This window comes from Truncatella angustata (assembly GCF_020726525.1).
Source record: "Truncatella angustata strain MPI-SDFR-AT-0073 chromosome Unknown BKA67scaffold_3, whole genome shotgun sequence".
Lineage (NCBI taxonomy): Eukaryota > Fungi > Ascomycota > Sordariomycetes > Amphisphaeriales > Sporocadaceae > Truncatella > Truncatella angustata.
This window is the reverse complement of record NW_025763383.1, coordinates 3,874,894-3,893,114: the sequence shown is the minus strand read 5'-3', so window position 1 is coordinate 3,893,114 and position 18,221 is coordinate 3,874,894. Positions and strand designations below refer to the sequence as shown.

General features: G+C 48.1%; 6 protein-coding genes across 6 annotated transcripts; 3 read left to right on the top strand and 3 right to left on the bottom strand.

Annotated features, from left to right (window-relative positions):
* Positions 1–339: 339 nt before the first annotated feature.
* On the top strand, positions 340–1,138 carry BKA67DRAFT_658013 (cutinase; the record flags this gene model as incomplete). The annotated part of the gene is made up of 4 exons (XM_046107207.1): positions 340–615; positions 668–695; positions 812–891; positions 947–1,138. The coding sequence occupies 4 exons, from the start codon at positions 340–342 to the stop codon at positions 1,136–1,138; spliced, it is 576 nt and encodes a 191-aa protein (XP_045960397.1).
* Positions 1,139–2,265: 1,127 nt separating this feature from the next.
* On the bottom strand, positions 2,266–3,992 carry BKA67DRAFT_676203 (uncharacterized protein; the record flags this gene model as incomplete). The annotated part of the gene is made up of 4 exons (XM_046108801.1): positions 2,266–2,736; positions 3,162–3,645; positions 3,695–3,815; positions 3,857–3,992. The coding sequence occupies 4 exons, from the start codon at positions 3,990–3,992 to the stop codon at positions 2,266–2,268; spliced, it is 1,212 nt and encodes a 403-aa protein (XP_045960396.1).
* Positions 3,993–6,424: 2,432 nt separating this feature from the next.
* Positions 6,425–7,724, top strand: BKA67DRAFT_515004 (secreted aspartic proteinase precursor; the record flags this gene model as incomplete). Its single annotated transcript, XM_046097690.1, has 2 exons — positions 6,425–7,301; positions 7,423–7,724. The coding sequence occupies 2 exons, from the start codon at positions 6,425–6,427 to the stop codon at positions 7,722–7,724; spliced, it is 1,179 nt and encodes a 392-aa protein (XP_045960395.1).
* A 1,921-nt stretch (positions 7,725–9,645) lies between these two features.
* Positions 9,646–11,160, top strand: BKA67DRAFT_658011 (uncharacterized protein; the record flags this gene model as incomplete). The annotated part of the gene is made up of 5 exons (XM_046107206.1): positions 9,646–9,840; positions 9,902–10,012; positions 10,065–10,119; positions 10,233–10,560; positions 10,620–11,160. The coding sequence occupies 5 exons, from the start codon at positions 9,646–9,648 to the stop codon at positions 11,158–11,160; spliced, it is 1,230 nt and encodes a 409-aa protein (XP_045960394.1).
* Positions 11,161–11,475: 315 nt separating this feature from the next.
* On the bottom strand, positions 11,476–13,357 carry BKA67DRAFT_658010 (putative MFS transporter; the record flags this gene model as incomplete). Its single annotated transcript, XM_046107205.1, has 3 exons — positions 11,476–11,800; positions 11,854–13,087; positions 13,147–13,357. 3 exons carry the CDS (start codon positions 13,355–13,357, stop codon positions 11,476–11,478), a joined length of 1,770 nt encoding a protein of 589 aa, XP_045960393.1.
* An 818-nt stretch (positions 13,358–14,175) lies between these two features.
* On the bottom strand, positions 14,176–16,624 carry BKA67DRAFT_562694 (major facilitator superfamily domain-containing protein). Its single transcript, XM_046102625.1, has one exon. The coding sequence runs from the start codon at positions 16,236–16,238 to the stop codon at positions 14,448–14,450; it is 1,791 nt and encodes a 596-aa protein (XP_045960392.1). The 5' UTR covers positions 16,239–16,624; the 3' UTR covers positions 14,176–14,447.
* Positions 16,625–18,221: the final 1,597 nt, after the last annotated feature.

Below are 18,221 nucleotides of genomic sequence, written 5' to 3'. Positions count from 1 at the left end.
GCCATGGGCCCTCGATGAGTCCAAAAGGCCGGATTCCTAGCCAATCAAATCGGAAAACCGCATAGTCATCTGAACTTTTCAAGCACTTTTGCAGTATCTCTGCAATGGTGCGCATATGTGGAGCAAAACATACCTTGCTTTACCTAGGTCCCGCAAGCAATGCCTACTAAGGCATAAGTGATAATCACTACTCAACTGGAACAAGAGTATAAAGTCAAGTCATGGGCCTTCGGACGACAACACATACGTCGACAGTTAGTCAACATAATCAGTTAAACTATTGTATCACATTGCAATATGAAGTCTAGCATAATCTTCTGCTTATCATCCATCTATGCAATGGGCCATGCGCAGCAATGCCCAACTGGATCCGGCATTGGCATGATCGTCGCACGCGCATCAACAGAAGCACCAGGTACCGGCATAATTGGAGGTGTGGCAGACGATGTCGCAAGCCAAATCCCAGGTTCTACAATCACATCAGTCGATTACCCGGCAACCCTGCAAAACTATCAATCATCAGAGGCACAAGGAGTTGCAGCCATGACACAGCTCGTCCGAAATTTTACCACAAACTGCCCAGGAGCAAAGATGGTGTTGATGGGATATTCCCAAGTCAGTTGCCTCCATTGATGTCGTTGCGGAGAGTCATATTGACGGGAATCAGGGCGCTCAGGTAACAATGGATGTGCTTTGTGGAACTAGCGAGGCTGGCTTCGCTGCCACTGATCCCGTAGCCTCAGACAAAGGCATATCTTCCTTAATCAAACACTAATAGAAGTTTCTGACGAATTGCTAACATATTGTCCAGTGGCAGCCGTCGTGCTCATGGGCGATCCAAGCTATACCCCCGACCAAACTTTCAATGCCGGCACAGCTACCAACGCAGGTGTAAATCTACTCTTGGGACTAATAACTTGTGTACATGACTGATTTGGTTTTTTAGCGCTTCCCGAGACAAGATGTTGCCGCCTGTGGTGCCGTGACCAGTCGCATCGCATCGTTCTGCAATACTGACGACACATTTTGTGACAGTGGGAACAATCTTCAAGTACATCTGAGCTACATCCAAACCAATGGACCTGATGCCAGTAAATTCATCATCTCAAAGGTCAAAACGAACCAAACAGCAGCGTAAAGGACCCCCGCAAAGAATAAACTGGGTAATACTATTGATCAGACACCTTTGGCTGCACAAAGTGATATGTCGAGGCAACCACCTCGCTTTTCAGATCCATAAATGGATGGTTGGCACACAATCGGGTTCCGCTTTTAAGGTGTTTACTTCAATCAGTAATACATAGCCTGTTGCTGATTTATGCTAATATGTCAGAGACCGGTATGATGCCCTCCGTTTTATGTCCCCTTGAGTGCTGCCTCATTGGTGTTATGCTATCGAATTTATTGACCATGCGTAAGTCCGGGTTAGATCTAAATGTATAACAAGTCCACACTTGACTCCTTTTGCAAGATTAAGCCAATCAATTTAAATTTAGTCATTGTGTTACTGCATTTTGTATCGGTGCCGCTACATCAGCTGCAGATGTCATGTCGGATCTGATGCAGATGGTATCATGTCCATTTTGTCTGATTAAATTAGCGTTGTTGAAAATACACTCGAGTTCCACCTCTTCGCGAGCTTGGGACTTCGAGTTCGCGCATACAAAAGACGCACCTTCTTTAGCGTGAGCCAAAGGCGATCGCTCGGTCGAGGCCTGAAGAAGAGCCTGTGACTATGGCGACTATCCCGCCGAGCCTTCTAAAAACCACAGATGTAGTCATGACTAATGCCCAGAACTAAGAGGGGAGGAAACAGTCGATAGATCAAAGTGATGGATTGACTAGGTATATACTCGAAGATGAGTAACACCATACTCCTAGAAGTCATTGTTAAGCATACAAGCGGTGTAGATGCTCGATACTTAAGTTGACATTACTTCCTACTGAAAGATCATGCAAGATGTCGGAATCCACATTTTTGACTTCCCACCACGTACTACTGCTATTAATACTGCGTGTAGTCTTGCTCCTATCGTCATATCATTAGTGGCAAGGGGCCCCCGTCTTCACTGTTTGACTACCTCTGATCATGTTGAAGAAAATTGCCGACGCGATCTTAAGGCTAACGGCACCGTAATAGCGGGAATGAATACCCATATCACAGATAAGCATATATTTTTGAAGTCGAATTTTATTTTACGACACATTAATCGTCGAAGGTTTGCTGGACTAGTCAAACAGGGGAGCAGCACCGCTACTTGAGTTTTAATGCCCGTATATTATTTCACGATCGGCTTGGTTGTTAGTATCCTGCTTGGCCCAGTCATCTATCAACTTGGTTTTATGATACTTGGTTGACCACCCGAGATCATCTTCAATGCCAGCCCATAGCTTGAGCACAATACTCCGCTCGCTCTCCCCTTGCAATACCTGACTCGCAACGCATAGAGCTTGTACCAAATTGATGCGGAATGCATCTGTTGGGTCTGCCAAACTAATGCCGCATATTTCTCTTGCATGCCACTCACACTCACTAAGTGCATTGCGATAGGCCCTCAATCGAGATTGCACTGTTGATTTCAAGGCAGTCGACTCGTGTGGCTTATAGACCAACAACAATATTCTGGCCTGGTGGTAGCTTTGCATCGTGGCTGCAAAGAGTGGTAAATAATACCAGACCTGCTCAAACGATTCCAGTGCCACAATTTGAGAGTCACCGTTCAGCATGCGTTGTTGCTGACACGACAAAAGTTGATGGTATATTATTCAACCAATCGTCCAGCTCATTCATAATCGCTTTCCGTATGCCAAGAAGATAATCTTAGGAATGCCCGATGAGTGGACTGTCATTGTTCTGGAATGGGTGGAAATTCGAATCCAGCAACATCTCCCCGTATAAGATGATTTGCAATCCTACCAAGAAACCAGGTTAATTCATTGCTCTTCGTATCCTCCTCAAATTGCGCCCTTGTTTGAAAAGTCAGAGACGTTTGAACGTCAAGAGGTGATAGCACTCCATTTTCGTTCATGCTTAGCCAAAATCTTTGCCATAATCGAAGGTTTGCAGGATGGAGGCGCGTTGAAATTTCACTCATGCCTGCATAATTTTAGTTGCTTATTTTCAAAAGTCGTTTTTGAAGTCTTACAGGCACAAAACAAACCTGCCTGGCAAGACTCCAAAACACAGGTCCGTCAATAGTGGCACTAGGAATCGCGATCCTTGGGGGCACCCACCTGGAATCAGACCCTTCACTAAAAAGGGGCAGAATACTCAGGTGCGCCTTCCAAGCCGTGCCGGGTGCATTCATGAGTTCGTATGTGCACAAAATCGCTACTGTTGCAAATATGGCTTCCTGTTTAGCCAAGCTGCCATGAAAGTCGCCGGACATGACGAAAGTTTCCAATAAAACAAGTGCCTGCTGATAGTACTGAATTAAGTGATGCCGCCGTTCTTGTTCAATTCGAAACGCAACAACACAGCGAGAAGCAATTCGGGAGAAGCGTTCCATAGCTCTACTGGTGCCGTGATAACGAGCCAGACTTTTGGCAGCAAGGGCGCATGCGGCAGGTTTTAGCGACGGTTTCATGACTGCCATGACAGGAACTTTCGAGGCGAAGTAAGCCGTAGTATCGAACAGATCCATCCTGAGTCATAATTGGCAGCGACCATGGCAGGTGCTCCCTTCCTACTTACCACTGAACTGGCCCATGTTTGAAATGATTCACCAGATGAACAGCGATCACGTTATGATTGAAGGCATCCTGTATCTCAGAGCGAAATGAACGTGGTTGTGAAATTTCTTCGCTTGCATTGGCTGGGATTCGTGGTCGTAAGCAATATCCGAGTTGCGAATACCCTCGTCGGCTTGCGATGGAGTGTTGCTTTCCGAACCTGTTGGGTAATAGTCGACACGTCTGCGCGATTCGATTCTTGTCGAATTGATTCTTGGGAATAGTCGATGCCAACTAAAATGTTTGGGTCTTCGTGCCATTATGAGTTGTCAACTTAAACGAATGTAACTGCGCATGCTTGTTTAGTGACCATGGAGTAATACTGACATCCGTTCAACGGTGACCTACGCTCTGCTGGTATTTCGCCCAAGATCGGGTCGACTCTATTTATCAGATCCTCTTGGGTATTTGAGAACCGTGGAAATCGCTCTCGCCTCCGCTTCCTAAGTGGAAAAAAATCTAAATCGCGAAAAATCAACTGTGCCGGGTATGTACAATCTCGCTACGATTTCGTGCAGGGCGCGCAGACCGGTTTCGCTTCGTCGTATTTCAATCTGCGAGCCCTGCAGGTCAGGCTGAGTAACTTTTGGCATTCATTCCGCTCCGACATCATTGCTACAAAAAGTATTCGACTGGAAAATTGAAGCGTTGCCCGAGGCACTCAAGGACTAGGCATCAAACTTCCCGTTCCCATAACTACGTACTCTGTTATTCTCTTCGTGCGATGCATATGGTTTCTGTGCGACGATAACAATCACACGTCATCCCACATGATACGATTCTGTTCCATAGGTGACCTGCTCTCCGAGTCTCATGAGAACAATACATTAAACAAGCTTTAAGAAAGCGCTACCAGGGAATTTGGAAGCAGAACCACTAATGGCGCAAAAGTACAGGTGCCTCACGGTGGATAGCATTAAAGGACCTTTCAGATATATACTAGCCGCTGCGCGGATTCGTCATGTCCACAAAAGATACGGCCCAACTAGAGTAGAGTGCTAAGATTTGGGGTAGCCGGTGGTGCATTTTGTAAATTCATGCCGCCTGAAATAAAACTGACACGAGAATCGAATCGAATGTGAGGGAACCGTAGAATAGTAATAGCGGGTACTAAGAAGAGAAGCTTCGTGGAGTCTTCTACGAAGCTATCTATACTCAGTGGGGATGTCACGGTTGCAATCAGGAACGAAGACTTGGCTGCTGTATACTCTATGGATTATGAAAATAAGAAAACTAAAGAACAAAAAGACTTAATCGCGAAACACGTAGAAGACCGTGCCCCACGTGGTGGGGCCTAACAAGGCTAGCTCTCAAACCTCAGCTTTAACCTTAGCCGTCACAGTGTGAGAAGGATGGACTCCGGCTCTCCAGCGGGTTTAGGAGGGGACGCTAAGCAGGATATGCGCCCCTACGGCATTGGAAGAGCTTCCTCACCTGGACAAACGGCCGAAGTTAAGAAATGCAATGGAAAGGGTAAATATTTCAAGCGTGTAGACGAATGCTTTTTCTTGCTTGTCGATGATGGTGTCCTGGGCCGTCGGAGGAGTTTGAATGTTATTCATGGAACGATCGTCACTGTGCTGAGAGCCTCGTTGGAAAGCCAAGGAGCCAAGATCTGGAGAAGTTATGCCCAGCCACTTGGCACTTGGCTATCCGACATGTCGGGAGACCGCGAGTCTTCCAGATCAGTTTATGCCGAAGAGCGTCAGTAACGACCTGCCAAAATGTTGATTTCGTCAAAGTATCTGATCATGATGGAATCTTGGAAAGGCAAGTAGTATCTCAACCTTGCGGGGCTCTACCTTCTAAAACAGTCCGTCATAAATGTCGGTGCCTAAGCATGCTGTCACCCGCTATGCTGATTGCGAACTTCACTGATCGCTGTGATCTGTTCCAGCAGCTCCCATCCGCAGGGGTCATGGCTACTTATGGACTACGAAGATATAACCCTTTGAGGAACATCCCGACTTCTTAGCGCCTTGTGCAAAAAGCTTGTTTGAGTTCGCCAGAATTTTGCATCTCAGAACTTATTCCTGTTTCGTCGACGTGCTCATATCGTTTTGTCGGGTCATCAAGATGTTTGGTAACATGTTGTCGCATGCGTAGATAGAGTGGAACTTACATGTGGTGTCATTCAATTGCGGTCATTCCGACTAACAGGCTGGAAAGCTGGCCCCGAGGCTGTCGCTACTTCTTTTTCTGGACAGCAACTCGCGATTTACAGCAAATCTGGCAAATAAAGTGATATAGATGTCTGTGTAATAGTATCCATGAGCAACGGTAGCCCCATGACTTTGTGGGCCCACCGTTCATTCACCTTGTCAAAGCTGGTGTACGAAGTAGACATCGTAGCGCTCGGCTTGAAGTTGTACATGCACTATCAACGGGGATGACAGACTTATTCGGGAAGCGACATCTAGTAGACAGAGTCGTAACTTCTCACGTGCTGATGAACGGGTCCAATGCTTGAGATTACGCAAGTTTCCAATGGAGATAAATTCCTTGGCTGCCCCCAATACCCAAGTACTGGAGCATTGAAATTTCAAGCCATCCCATGAGACACTCCTAGCCAATATCCTAAGATCTACAAACATCTTTCAGTACTACAAAAGTCTGAGTCCTTCGTAATTCCGACGCCGAGATGTTTGCCTCGCAATGTGCGCTCCTGTGCCTTGCCGGTCTTGCCGCTGCCATGCCCTTTCAGCCTGAGGCCACCAACGGTTCATTCACCGTTGACACATACCCCAATCCGAACCACGCTGCCCATGGTCCAACAGCGATGTACAAAGCGTTCCTCAAGTACGGCAAGACACCTCCACCGGAGCTTGTTAAGACTGTCAAGGACTACCGGGCATCAAGAAAGGTCAAGCGTGTGTCTGGCAGTGCCACAACAACGCCTGAAGACCAGGATGAGGCTTGGTTGACTCCTGTTCAGATTGGTACACCAGCACAAACTTTGAACCTCGACTTTGACTCTGGTTCCTCTGACCTGTGGGTTTTCAGTACCTCGACCCCTGCTTCTGAGTCCCGTGGCCACACGACGTATGCTCCGGGCAAGAGTAGCACTGCCAAGCTCAAGTCTGGTTACTCTTGGACCATTTCGTATGGTGATGGGAGTTCGTCGTCCGGCACCGTGTATAACGACAAGGTGACTGTGGGCGGTGTCACTTTCGCGTCTCAAGCTGTCGAAGCTGCTACCAAGGTTTCTACTGAGTTTAGTGAGGAGACGAACCTTGATGGCCTTCTGGGTCTTGCTTTTAGCTCCATCAACTCTGTTCGTCCAAGCGCTCAGAAGACCTTCTTCGACAACATCAAGTCTAGTTTAGACCAACCTCTCTGGACCGTCGATTTGAGGCACTCTGCTCCCGGTACTTACAACTTCGGCAAGATCGACAACTCTCTGTACACCGGTGAGATCGCATACGCCACTGTCAACTCCCGCGAGGGTTTCTGGACATTTACGGCAACTTCTTACAGTGTCGGCAGTGGTGCATCGGGTGGAAGTATCACCGGTATCGCTGACACTGGCACAACGCTGGCTCTTCTCCCTGCCGCTGTGGCTAAAGCATGTAAGTCGAAGAATCTACCAAATATAAGTTTTTAAATAGTCTGTTAGGGGGCGTTGTCTTGTGCTGTCTGGACCTCCCCCAAAATGCTGAAGAGAGAGAGGCTGACGCTTGATGTGACTAGACTACGCCAAGGTTACTGGTGCAACCTACAATAATGCTCAAGGTGGCTATGTATTCTCCTGCAGTGCGACTCTGCCCGACTTCACCTTCACTGTTGGTGGTGCTGATATCACTATTCCGGGTGATTACATCAACTACGCCCCTTTGACAACTGGGAGTAAAACTTGCTTTGGTGGCATCCAGGGCAACACCGGCATTGGCGAGGTCATCTTTGGCGATATCGCCTTGAAGTCAGCCTTTGTTGTCTTCGAGAATTCCGGCAACACGGCTCGTATTGGCTGGGCTAAGAAGGACCTGAACTAGATCGGATTCAAGCGACTTCTAAGCTACGGAACGCCTTTAACGCGGAAGTGGATGGTTGAAGAAACGACGCAAGATAGTAGGAGAATCGTCGAAGATGCCGTTCGTATCGAAGAGAGTGCATATCTACTTCTCGTTTAGTGTACATATTTACGAGAGCCATCTCTTATCTCGAGTTCTTGCAAGTTCATATTCTTCATGAAATCAACCGGGAGCTATGACGGTAAGACGTCGCGATACAACAAACAAATTTTAAACCAAGTAACTAGTGGCGATTTACTCATGATGCATTTCTGCTTCATGTGAAGATATTTGCGAACATAAAAGACCACCAGGGAGGATTGCACTAGATACCGAAATGGCGATACCGAAAATAGCAATGCGATGTGATGACCTGACCTACACATCCTTGGCCGATATTTCGTGATAAAGCATGGCAGTCTTGGCCGGAGTTCTCTACTGAAAAGCCGCCGGTGTGTGGGCACTGGGAGCGGTAATCCTGAATTACATTATAGCGAAGCACTGCAATTATATCCGTGTGGTCTGCTCGGAGCCGACTCTAAGGCCGACCATAAGTGAGTGTGCTTTGTTTTATGCAACAATCACAAGCTTCGACGTCGCGATGAGACGATACTATCCAAAACAAAAACCCATGTGAGCACGGATCTCTGAAGTCCGTGGATACTGTATGTTACTCGAGGGCCGGGTGCCCTCCATCTGTGCTCATGCACCCCCCCCCCCAAATGCAACCGAAGCGAACTCGGCGAGTATCAATCGTGGTCGGCATCTACGGGGTTGATTTATGATCGATGATCGAACAGCGGCCGATAACTTATACTTGACTTTCTAAAAACGAACAAGAGAGGAACGACGACAGTCAAACACTGTGTTCATGGTTTTCGTGGCGGTGCACTGTTCAGAAGCTCGTTGGGCATGGTCTGAGCTAGATTCTAACCTATAGTTAGCAGAGACCTGGATCGGAAATAGTGCTGAGGGTACACGCGGAACATTAGTTTACAGCAAATGAGACAAGCGCACGCCACCAAGGTTGATATTGTGGGATTTACGGATCCGTACACCGCATTGGCCTTAGTGTACAAGCGACTTTGTCGCACAGGCTACGAGCAATACTGTCCTGAACACATGACATGAGGAACATGGGCCTTACCAAGCCCTTGATACAGATGAGTTATTCCTCAATTACAAGATTATTGTGCATGGTATGTAGCTCGGCATAGCAACTACGGTATTTATTATCAACACCGCAAATCAAGAAGCCGATGAACCGAGATTCACACCATCGCTTGGCGATGTGTCGCGCTCAGACCTCCGTTTGAAATATAGGAAGATTTCCTAACTGCAGTAACCCAGTCTCGCGAAGTGGCACGAATTGAGCTGTGCAGCTTTTATATGGTCGAGCGTCAATCAGAATTCCATTGCGTATGCTGAGATGTAAGCATCCACGATTGCGGCTAATGCGTTTTTCTTGAATTTTGATCTCACAAGCGTGTGATGGTTTCTTTTTTCCCCAACCAAGAAGCCAAGGGAGCGTTGGTGCGAGGAAGCTGCATGTCATATCCTTGCCAGCATATATCAACCCTGCCGGGGTTTCCAAATGTGATGGTCGGCGTGCTGCAGGTAACTGCAAGTTTAGTGATGCATAACCCCCTGATGAAGCCATAACCTGGTTTACCATCAACCAATTAGCGATGCACAAGGATTACGCTCGGGTCCAGTGCCGATATTGACTGCGCTTACTGCGCTGGAACTAGCCGAGTTCACCATGTATCATAAGAATTTCCATCATTGATTAGGTATAACTCAGGCTTGGTTCGCTTGCCAAACTGCCGAGTTCTGATGGGTCTCGTTCCGCTTTCTCGCTGCAGTTTCTTGGAGCTACAAACGGCATATCTAAGGCCTTGCTATGGCTGACATATCTGGTCTTCCCGACTTTGGGGACATTACGCTTCTGGACCACAGCCGCCAAGGATGGAAAGCCGTTGTGGTCATCGTGGTTTGCACGACGCTAGCAACACTATGCGTCTGTCTAAGGACATATACTCGCAAGGTAGTCATCAATGAGTTGTGGGTTGATGATTATTTGGCGATCTTTTCCAATGTTAGTAGTGAATGGTGCATGTCAACTCAACTCAGCGGGTTCCTGACTCCCTGTTCACTAGATCCTTCTTGTAGGCCAAGCAGTGTCAGAAGGTATTCAAGTTCGTGATGGAGTTGGTACACATCTCTGGGATGTGATGGAGGTGCCTGGTGCCCTCACTCGGTACTCAAAGGTACAAATTGATTTGCGACATTCGCGCTGCCGACTCTGACGCATTTTTCTAGATGGAATGGGTTGGCCTTCTGATCTATAATATCGTCGGCCTGTTCATAAAGTTGAGTATGTTTTCAATTGATGTATATCTTTGGAGCAGTTTCGGGCTTTCACTTCGTTGCGAAGCGACACTTATGCTCTATCAGTCCCAAATTGCTCAGCGACTGATTGTAACCCAGTGTTTTTCTTCCAGTATTATAGGATCGTTAGGAATGTCCCCCGCCTCAAGCTCATTTACACGGTCATCATGTCGCTTGTCGTCATCTGGTGCGCTGCGCAGATCCTAGTCTCGGCGTTTACATGCATACCAATCGCGGCGCTCTGGGACCCCTCAGTCACTGGTGTCTGCAATCCTATCGGTCCGGATGCTCAATTCTATATGGCGTCGATTGGGAACATTGTCACTGATGTGGTCATACTTATACTTCCCATACCTGTTGTCTGGAGGTTGAGCTTACGCAGACCCCAAAAGATGGTGCTCTTTGTGGTGTTTGGTCTTGGATTCTTGTAAGCTATTTGTGTGACGTATTACTCATCTCTGGGAGACTAACAGTACGTTTCTTCAGCACATGCTTTATATCCACTTTCCGCGTCATCTTCCTACACAGACCAGTCGACTTCACTTATGGTGGGATCGATGTCCTCTGCTGGTCCCACGCAGAGCTTGCCTCCGGTATTATTTGTGCGTCAATCCCTACCTTGAAGGCGTTGGTCGGCAGGTACTTCCCAACTCTCGGTACCACTCGACGAGTCACCACTGGGTATCAGAGATACGACTATAGCTCAAGAGGCAAGGAATTTGCGTCCCCACGGAGCGCAGACCTCTCTACTAAAGACACCGGTATCTACGGACTTGCGGACCTGGAGCTTGGACTCGATCGACCACACCCTGTCAGCATCGAGACGAAGATATCAGTGATGTCAAAACATTCTCCGAAGGCAAGTCTGCCAATCTCGGTAAACACTGTGACGTCACGTTTGTCAGATGCCAGCGTTGAGGATATGTCAGCTAAAGCGCGAATTACGAGATCTCATTCGGGGTTTAGACGGGCTTCTCAAGAAATCAGAGTGCAAAAGGAGTGGACTCTGAGCAATGACAAGGCTTGACAATGCTCACTCGAATCGATTCTAAGCGTGTACGCTCTGATACCGCTGAGTTTTCATGCGAGGGGCGGTGTCTAATGGCTGGACATGATGCTCATATTCACAATTTAGTTAAGACTCAGGATGCGCAGGGAGACAAAAAAGTGATATGGTCTGTGGCATTAGTCTGCATGAACGTCGTTATGTAACGTCTCATCTTAGCATCATTAAGTCTCGTTCATAATATCCTTACATCGTGGAACAATCAGAACACCAGGTTCCAGTCCCGAGTTGACAAAGTGAAGAGCAAAGCGGCTGACCGCTAGGCACCGTTTCTGCTCAGCTCAAAGTTCCATATTCGGCAGTGTCCTCCCGAATCAAAGCCATGCGTTCCTGGCGTGCATTCTCCTGGCGCGCATCCTCTTGACGAACTTCGACTTCAAAGTTTCTGGCCTTGATATAGACGTAGCCGGTGAGTGCAATGCCGATTGCTGTTCCTCCAACGGCCATTGCAGCGTTGATGGGAGTGGGATCACCTTTAAGAGGCCCATGTGTCAGAGCGTCTAAACCGGACTGACTGAAATTCACCAGCCCGCTAAGACAGGTGATCATTCCGTACACGCGGCCAAAAGTTGCGAATCCAAAGACCTTGGTCGCATAATCCCTAGAAATTTGTCAGCATAATGGGTCTGGCAATGTTCCTAAGGAGGCACCTACGAAATGGCCGAGTAGTAAAGCGGCCGGAACAAGACAAAGGCAATGACGGTGGCATAGCCCGCCCAAACGAACGGGAGGCAGTTGAGAACGCCAATGACTGCAATATATCCCGTCAAGACCGCAAGCACTGTAGCGACGCTCATGTTGTTTAGCAATGCGCCAATGAAAGGTGTCGCAATGATGCCACCAACCGGTAGTGCAATATCAAAGAAGTCGTTAATAGCCTCGGCGTACTCCTCAGTGCCCAGCATGAAACGATACTGGGAACGGATAGTAGCGATGAAGTAATTCATCCTCAGCATCTGAAGGACAGTCAGAAGAAGAATTAGGATGAACCATGGAGTGAGCATCTGCTTATGTGCAGGCAAGCCGTGAAGCACACCCCAGATGCCACTAGCCACATGCCGCTCTTCCTCGAGCTGGGCTCTCTCTTCCCTGTGGTCCTCGTCTCCAACAAGACGCTCCAGACGATCCAACTTCGCTTGACGATGGTCGGCACGATGACTTCGGACGCGGGTGAGTTCTCCATCGCTCAAATCTTGATCTGAATCATGCACGTCCCGCATAGGATCCTGCACCTTTTCGAGTTTATGTTCCAACTCTGGTGTTGTGTGATAGGCACCTTTCGGCATCAATGCGAATTCTCCTACCAGGACAACCACAGGCACAATCAGGAAGAGGAAAAAAAAATGGGCGGGCTCAAAACGATGCTCGGTAGCTTCCCAAGCCAAGCGATAGAATAAAAACACAGCTGCTGAAGCATCGAAAGCACCGGTGATCACGGCGACAACTAGTCCACTGTGTTTGGGGAAAGCATTGGCAAGTTGGAAACTGGGGACGAAGAGAAATGTGCCACCCAGTCCCAAAAAGATATTACCAACTAGGTAGCCGTCAAACTCAGGGATTGCGAACGCATATCCCATGAGCAAGCAGCCGACTGCGATGAAAATGGAAGAGGCGACATAGCAAACACGTCTACCAAATCGATCCAGGACCGATCCAGCAAACAATGATGAGACGTTACAGGTAATGGACGCAGCAATGAAAAAAAGATTCAATCGCAGATCTTGCTCTGTACAAGGAACCTCGGATGGATCTTCGCCATCTTCTGGAATGGTTATAGGGCAAAGGTCCCGGTATACACCTTCAGCAATGAGGACTGGCTTGAGAGACGCAAAGCCAAAGACAATACCAGATGCGAGACAGCAGACAACAACGGCGAATGATATCTGAGCTGTGGTTTACAGTTAGCAAACAGAGATGTGAGATGAGAGTGTGGCAAAAATCACTTACCAACACGTCTCGCCGGTGAGATCTTATAAGCCGCTACGTGCGGGACGAGGTCAGGGTCTGGAATAGCCGAATGCTCGATCGGCGCGAAAGCATCGAAGCTCAGACGGCGCCAACGCGGCTCGCTAAAGAGCTCCTCGTCAGTCTCAATCTGCTGTGGTGGATCTTCTCGGTCGACGCCTTCAATCGCAGTGACATGTTGCGCGAGAGACATTGATTCTTACAGCTGGAAGAAGAATAGTGAGCTCGCTGTTGTTGTGAGTATTTTAGCGTTGACGCGATTCCGAAGCCAAATGTTGCGATTTCTGGGGAACAAGAGCTTTAAAACCATTTCATATCGAGGATTCTGCCAAGTTCCACAGAAAAACCGATAACGGATGTGCACAGCGACAGCATGCAACACATGCAACTAGCCAGTGCTGCATGCCAACCTGTTGCACGACCTTTCTTGACCTTACGATTTGCAAACTTCGGCGCAACAGGAGAAGCGCTTAACATTTTGTGACGTAACATTTAACGATGTTACGATAGCGCTGGAGCTTCATTACCGATAACCGTCCACCGGCACGCCAGCAGGCGTCTGGCCCTGTTTGGCCCCCTTGCCAAAAACAATAAAAGCCCATGGCCTCGAACGCATGGAGACTGAAAAAAGCGGTAAATGTCAGACACTTGACCCTAGCAGTATGCACTTAGCCAGGACAACTAGGCTATGCATCTTCAAAGAGATCACCTGTTCTCTTCGTACGGCCATAGCAGTATTCTCAGCCCGGTAATCATGGAACGACAATCTGTGCATTGGACCGGGAGTGCTGAGGGGTTGCCCAAGTAGCTTCGACGACATATATTGGAAAAATTCTTGAATGCTTAGTGTTTTGAGAGCAAGAAGCTATACCTCTCAAAGGTCACGAATGATCCAATGACAGTTTCTGAAATAGGCGATGTGGAGAAGTCTCAAGAACGGACGCGAACAATTGTGGGTGATTGGATAGACGAGTTGCACAGCATACTCCGTTTACATAGTAGTGCCTAGGTATGATTCTTTCTTCAGTACTCCGTACATATCCTTCCTTGATCTCGGAAGAGAAAATGCTGGTTTTCTTTCTTCCTCTATCTCTTTCTCAATATGTTCTCCACTCTATGCAGGTTTTAAACATCTACCGCTTCTGATTCCAATACCCGAACGCGATCTAGGCTAACAACTAACCTTAGCTGTACCCACCTCCATCAGAGCACAGTCAATCGATGGGGGCAGAAATCAGAAGTCTCGTAGTTAGGACTCAACAGAGAGTGGCTCGCCCATTCACTCACCTTGACACCCGCACTTCCTTGACCCATAGCACCAAGACCCAGTTCACCAGTGCTAGCGCAGTGATGACCCAAAATGGTAAGCCCACACAATTATTCTTCAATCCCCAACCCAGCAACAATCCGGCAATTGTAGGCCCCAGCATCCGCGCCGCACTACTAGCACTCTGGGCCACACCATGCACAGTGCCCAAGAGCGTCGGGTGTGGAGCGCATTCGTTCACCAATATGATCGTCGCAGGACCAACAAATACCCGAGCAAGGACATGTGAGATCAGATCTGATGCCAAAAAGGGCCAGAGGATTGCAGCTTTGTCAGGCAACACAACCAAATACGGCAGCGCGAAGTATGCTATTGCGCTGAAAGGCAAGAAGAGTCGATACGAGTTGCGCATACCCAGCTTCGCGCTCAAGTACGGGAAGAGCAGGATTTGCAGCGGAATACCAACACACCCGATGATGGTGTTGGCGAAGCCTAGCTCACGCGTCGACAGACCTAGTCCGCCTGAGAACAGGAATGGTAGGTGGGCATTCTCGTTTGATGATCGTGGTGTTGGCAACATAGTGAAGAGAAGGATGTTGAAGGAGGATACGTGAAGGGTTTGCACGTGGTGCTGAAGTAGCGTTAGGATCACATTTCTGTTGCATAGTTGGCGGAGAGGAGCTTTTTCGTTCTCGGTCGGCTTGGGCTGCCGCCGTGTCTCTTCGACGTCGTCTTCAACATCGACCAGGGATGAAGGATGTTCATCCTCGTGGCCATCGTTCCTCGCATCATCCGCAAGAGCTGTATACGGATGGTTGTCTGGGCCCTTTGCGGAGCGCCTTCGAAAGATGCTGCGAGCAAGCAGGCTCCCCAGTTCTCGGCCGCGATCATGTTTGTGTCGCAGCATTGGATGGGTTTCATCGAGTCCCAAAATCACACCCACGACAGCTATGCTCAGCAGAAGAGCACACACTAGGTTTGGCAGCGCATACGGATAGTCTCGCATCCAACCCACTCCATCGTGTCCGCCGAATACTGAGCCTGGACCAAATACACTTGGTAAAGATATCACCGGGTCCGCAAGGAGACCGCCAATGAGGGGGCCAATGATGACGCCGACATTGAAACACATAGGCAACAGTAAGAATGCTCGCGATTGATATCTTTTGTCCACGATGATCTCCGACACCATAGTTCGCAGAACTCCAATGTTTCCATTCAATGCGCCCTGCACGCATCGAAAGAAGATCGCTGTCGCGTACGATCTTGCGAATCCCATACCCAATGCCGAAATACAAGTGCCGAGCAAACCGATGAGTAGGACCCGTTTCCTGCCAAACAGCGGATTATCAGCGGCATGACCCCAAAACATTGCTGTCACGCATTGCGCCGCAGAGAAAGCCGCAGTCAGAAGTCCAGCTTGGTTAGCGATAGCTGAGTCGGGCAACGATGCATCAAACCATCGCAGTTGGTAGAAGAGATATGAGCTCAAAGATCTTGCTGCTAGGGGCTCTGCAAGTCGCGCAAAGACGATCATGGCCAATTGGCCTTTGTTCGGTAGAGACATCCATGTTACTGGCGGCTCTGCCTTTTGCTGTTGCCGTATCATTCCTTGTTCTGCTTCTCCTTCATCCCTCAGATCGTCCCTGTCTTGTGTCGTGGTAGATTTTTGAGGGCCCAAGAGGGGTCTTTGTTCACCAGAAATTTCAAGTTCATGATGTGCCGAGCTCTCAAATACGCCACCATGCTTGCTTGGGCTTGACCCAGACGGAGAACGCCCACCATTGGACGATGCGGTGGCAGACATAACACAACTTTTGGACTTCAGATCCTAAGTAGTATCGAATACAGCATCTGTTATGGCCGTTGCAATCTGGGTAAATTGCACAGCATTTTACCGCTATTTGCTCTTGGAAAGATTCGGTGGGCTGGGTCCGCTGTTGGCTCGGTGCCGTACGCGGCTAAAAGTGACGATCTCGCAGGGATGCGCAACTGAACGCGTGTAGCACGCCATTCAGCTTTACGACTCTACAACACATTTAGAAGCCACGAATCAGTACGAAGTAGCTACCCTTTCTAAATATATACGATGGTCTCGCTCATGGATCGTAGAACTGATTATCATGAGACAGCATGTGAACGGGCACCTATAATACGCCATGTATCTACCTGTGGCACTGATCAGGTCTAGAGATCGCTTGTAAAACCTCGGCGCACTAATTTAGACCTTAACTCCCTATGCCAACAACCTCTTCACGCGGGAGCGATGGGAGCTAGTCTAGGTTTGCAATGCTTAACATGGGTGGTAGACGGACGCTTTTTCGCGAAGGCAGAGTAGGTAGTAGAACAAAGCCAGAGAGCGAACATTGGCATACCAATTCGTGATATAGCCTTCACTGCAATATTTCTTATATAGCATGTTCATGGTTCATATAGTCCACATGTTTCTTATTTACAGTCACTCCTTTAGCCTGAACAAATGCAACAAACGCACCAACGAGGGAATGGTCTGGTACATTGCAGGAATAATACGCAAGGTTAGACAATTCTGCTATACCTGCACGGCCAATGGGTAATCATTGCGTTGTAGATATTTTGGGACAACGCTTAAGACTGCAAACGCTTAAGTAGACTATGTGGACCGACTCAGGCTTGAGACCAAACTAAGTTAGTACGATTCTACCGAGTGTAGGTAACCTAAAGTTCAGCGTATTCTATCTTTCCTGGTGCCTACATACACACTCTCATGTTTTGGCAAGCGAGAAAGATATCTTTGTTGGACATCACGCCAATTCACTAACCTAGTCTAGTGGGGGAACCTCCAGCGTTGCTTACAAGACACACATGGACTGCTGTTCTCATGTACCTCTTCCGGAACAATGGAATTGGAGCTGTGGGCTCGCTGCAACCCGGGTGCCCCACCAGAAAACCGCGCAACTTATTAAGAGCTGGGAGTTATGACTAACTTCGCATAGTCTGACGACCTTATTAGCTGTCCATACACCAGTCCAAAGACAGTATAGTACCGACAGCAAGGCCGTACAGTGCTAGGTAGGATAACGAACTCCAGATGACTTTACACTTACAATTAGCGCGCATCAGATCCCGTGTCGTAGTGCATCCATGCAACAAGGAAACTAAAAGTCATCAGACCAGCATTGAGAACAATCTCATTCAAACACTGCAAGAGTACTGCAAAAAGAAAAGCTGATTGGTCGATCACAAGAGAAGCTCTCATCTTGACGCAGAGTCCAACCGCCGTTCCATAAAGGCTTTGTCTCGATATGCTCTGCAGAACAATTACACGAATACACCAAATTTCGTAGTTCCTTTCGTTTTTCATCCTCCGGTTCAAATAGAAGTACCAGCCGCCATGCTACAGGCAGCGAGGTACCAAGGGCAGTCAGAGCTTTCACTATCAGTATACATACCTTGCCATTACCGCGTTAGCAAGCTATTCCTAACCGGTACGGTAATGCATTCGCTTGTGTTGCAAACTTGAGCACATGGACAGGCAGTGCCGGTGTGCAGTCCCGGACAAAACATAGCAGAACCTTGAAGAGGCGGTGAGTCCTCAGACACAGCTCAACGAACAAATCTTGCCAGTCAGGTTTAAATGTGATTTGAGCTTCATCTGAAATGTGCTCCAGAAGCTATGAAATTATACTCTTACCAAAGGGTGCTATCATAGTGTCAAGGAAAGCCCGCATTGGCGTAATCTTTTGGCTCCGCCAGTAAATCGAAGCTGGTGTAAGTCAAATATACACACCATTTAGTGGTTGTTCATAAG